This window comes from Lycium ferocissimum, chromosome 3 (genome assembly GCF_029784015.1).
Source record: "Lycium ferocissimum isolate CSIRO_LF1 chromosome 3, AGI_CSIRO_Lferr_CH_V1, whole genome shotgun sequence".
Classification (NCBI taxonomy): domain Eukaryota; kingdom Viridiplantae; phylum Streptophyta; class Magnoliopsida; order Solanales; family Solanaceae; genus Lycium; species Lycium ferocissimum.
The window spans coordinates 63,688,425-63,691,915 of NC_081344.1; the positions used below are offsets into that span (position 1 = coordinate 63,688,425).

The 3,491-nt window shown below is 34.3% G+C and overlaps 1 protein-coding gene across 1 annotated transcript; it reads right to left on the minus strand.

The window, feature by feature from the left end:
* Window positions 1-215: 215 nt before the first annotated feature.
* On the minus strand, window positions 216-2,658 carry LOC132050379 (3-ketoacyl-CoA synthase 12-like). Its single transcript, XM_059441614.1, has 2 exons — window positions 1,576-2,658; window positions 216-635 (listed from the first exon to the last, which is right to left on the minus strand). Exons 1-2 carry the CDS (start codon window positions 2,573-2,575, stop codon window positions 232-234), a joined length of 1,404 nt encoding a protein of 467 aa, XP_059297597.1. The 5' UTR covers window positions 2,576-2,658; the 3' UTR covers window positions 216-231.
* Window positions 2,659-3,491: the final 833 nt, after the last annotated feature.

Sequence of the window (3,491 nt, forward strand, 5' to 3'; positions counted from 1 at the left end):
AATGGATAATTAACTATACCTATGAAATTTTTCACTTACATACATGAAAAAATTAAACACACTCACAAAAGAAAAAAGATAAACTATCAGTACTAATAAATTAAATCCAACCCAGAAAACCCAAAAGTAAAAAATACTTTGAGGTAAATAATCCTTTTCCTTATTTCTTTGTTTTGGGGGAAAATTAAAGGAAAGAAGAAATAGATCAAGGGATGACAAAGAAGAAATAGATCAAGGGATGACATAGTCATCTGGAATATAAAAGGTGCTTGGATCTTCATTCTCAAGCCAACCATATTTTTCCAAGAAAGGATTTGCAATTGTTTTTGGTGGATATTTATCAATGCAATCTTCCCAAACGTTTCCATCACCCAAATCTCTAACAACTTCCCATAAACAACTATTACACTTAAACCCTGCACCAAAACTAATCATAAAAACTTTATCACCTTTCTTTAGCCTTTTATTAGCCTCCATGTAACCAAGAACATACCAAAGGCTACTAGCAGAAGTGTTGCCAAATCTATGCAAAGTCATTCTTGCTGGCTCCAGATCATACTCACTTAGGTTCAAATTTGTACCTATTCCATCAATAACTGCTTTTCCTCCGGTATGAAGGCAAAAATGATCCACACCTGTAGGGGTACAAAATTAGCTCATAAAATTGTGATTCCCCAACTTGCTTAGGTTTAGAGGTTAATGTCCCACTTATTTTATTAATTGGGCCCATTTAACCCGTCTAATTCAGTCCATTTAAAAATTGGGTTGATATGCTACCCAAATTAACTCATGAAATATTTTGTCCAAGTATTTCTAAGAAGACTTCATTTTATTTTATATATTATATATAGTCAGAGAAAGAACGTTGCTGCCCCATGAAAACAAAATAATTACCCGACCATATCCCTCTTACTTTCATGTCCCTGAAATTATTTACCTGAAATGCCCCCAAAATTATGATATCAATATAGTATATAAATATACTGAAATGATATCATGTTCGTGTATCACAAAGACACATTTTTCTAAAAAATACCTCAATGATACCATCATCTTATATACATATATTGTGAGGGTATCATAGAGGACTGCTTCAGTCCTTCAATGAGACACTCTTAGTCCTGTATGATAACATCGTGGCACATAAATATACTGAAACGATATCGTGGAAGACTGCTTCAGTCCTCCACAATACCATCATGATATATAAATATATTGTGATGGTATCATGGAGGAAGGATTTTCGGCAAGGGAGTACTCGGGTAAATATTTTCTGTCAGTTGGGTAAGATACGAAATTAGTTTAGGAGGGGGCATGGGCGGAATATTTTATATTTTAGGGGTATTTTGTACGAAAAAAAAAAGTTTTATTAGGTACTTAAACAAATTATATGAAAACAAACAAAGAATTTAAAACTTAGTAAGAATTGGATGGATTAGGTTATGACTTGATTTTTAGCCAAATTCAGTTCAACCCATTTTAACCAAGTAACTTTTGAGCGAGTCATTTATTAACTCAGACAAATTTGACCAACCCATATCTAGTTCAACCCGCCCATTTGACACCCCTACGCACCTGTCTTGAAATTGATCACCGGGCGACGAGGTCCAGATTTTACCAAGTTCTTGCTCAATATCCTCAGAGTAGTTGAGACAATCGCGAATCGAAGAAGCTCTCGAATTGGAAGAATTTTTGGAGCAATTTCTTTCAAATTATCAACAAATGCCCTTGTTGCAGCCTTTGGAAGAGCTTTATCAAGATAGAACCCTATCCTACCTTGATCATCCTCCTTTTGTATGCAACAATTGTAGGACTCATTTTTTGCACCATGGTGTGTCCTAACGAGGCATTTTAGCTTGAACATAGCTTTATTTTTTAAAGACAATTTATTTGTCAAAAGTATTGCACAACCACCTGACCTAAACAGACAATTAGCAAGAATCATAGATCTATCATTTCCAGAGTACCAATTTGGACTTAAAGACTCAGATGTCACCACTAGTGCTAATTTATCCTTTTGAATCTTGAAAATGTTTTGTACGATATTTATCGATATAAGGCTAGCACTGCACCCCATCCCAGTGAGATTATATACCTTGATATCTTCCCTTAGGTTGTAGTGATTGATAATTCTTGAAGATAATGAAGGCACAGTAGCAAGCATTGAGATATTTACCACTAATATATCAATATCTTGAGGGGAAATTTTAGTTTTCCTGAAAAGCTTGTCAATACTATCATGAAAAAATTCATCCATTTCTGAAATACCATCATCATAAGTAGGACATTCTTCACGACCATAAAAGACCATTCTTGGTGCATATGTTTGTTCCCCTAATCCAGAGCTCACAATGGCTTTGAGAAGGAACTTGTACTCATTTAGTCCAAGATTTTTGTTTCTCCTAATTACTTCTCCACAAAATTTTGTGCTAAGCATTCGATCATCGCTTGGTTTGTAGCATTGGTAATCCAAAATGTAACAATTTTGGTGCCTTTTTTTATTTATGATCTTCCATATCATGAAGAACAGATAAAAAACAGGGAGGCCATACAAGAAAATGGAAATGGAATCCATGAGATAGAGAAGAGGGGAAAAGAATATATCAAATGTTGTAGAGAGAGAGAGAAGTGGGAGTGTTTATAAGTTGAGTTAATCAAACTTCTATTTATAAAAAAGAGTACTATCCAAGAGGAGATATTCTTGTCAAGTTTCTTAATGAGCTTCCCACATTTCTTGCTTACTTAGGGTTTCTTAATTTTTTTTTTTTTATAGGTATGATACATGGATAAACACTTAAATTTGGCCTCTACTATCAGTTGGACACTCCAACTTACAAAATGATCATCTAGACACCTCAACTCCTCTCCAATAAGCCAGTTGAACACTCCAACTCACAAAATGATCATCTAGACACTTCCAAAATTCATGTATCACGTCGGGTGTCCAAGAGACACAGCGGGGACGAGTTGAGTGTCTAGATGTGCATTTTCAAAGTTGAAGTTTCTAGTTGCCAATTGAGACCAAGTTAAGATGTCTATCCATATATTCCCTCTGTTTCAATTTATGTGAACCTATTTTCTTTTTAATCCGTGCCAAAATGAATGACCTCTTTCCTAATTTGGAAACAAATTCACTTTATGAAATGATTTACAGCCACACAAATATTCAAGACTTATTTTGAACCATAAATTTCAAAAGTCTTCACTCTTTTTTAAATATCGTGTCCAGTCAAATGAGTTCACATAAATTGAAACGGAGAGAGTATTATATGTCTTTTTTATAAGTATCCCTTTAATTATTTTTTAAAAATCAAAGTACGACAAGAAGTATCCCTCTTAATGGGTTTCTCTGAGGGTCATAAACTTTTTTTTCTCTCATCTTAACCAATCGGTCTCCTTCTTTTGTATAAGCGTACAATCATTAATGTCTAGTGTAAATTCCCCTACATTCCAGAAAGGCAAGGAGTGGTTGATGAAGATGTAGAGGATAA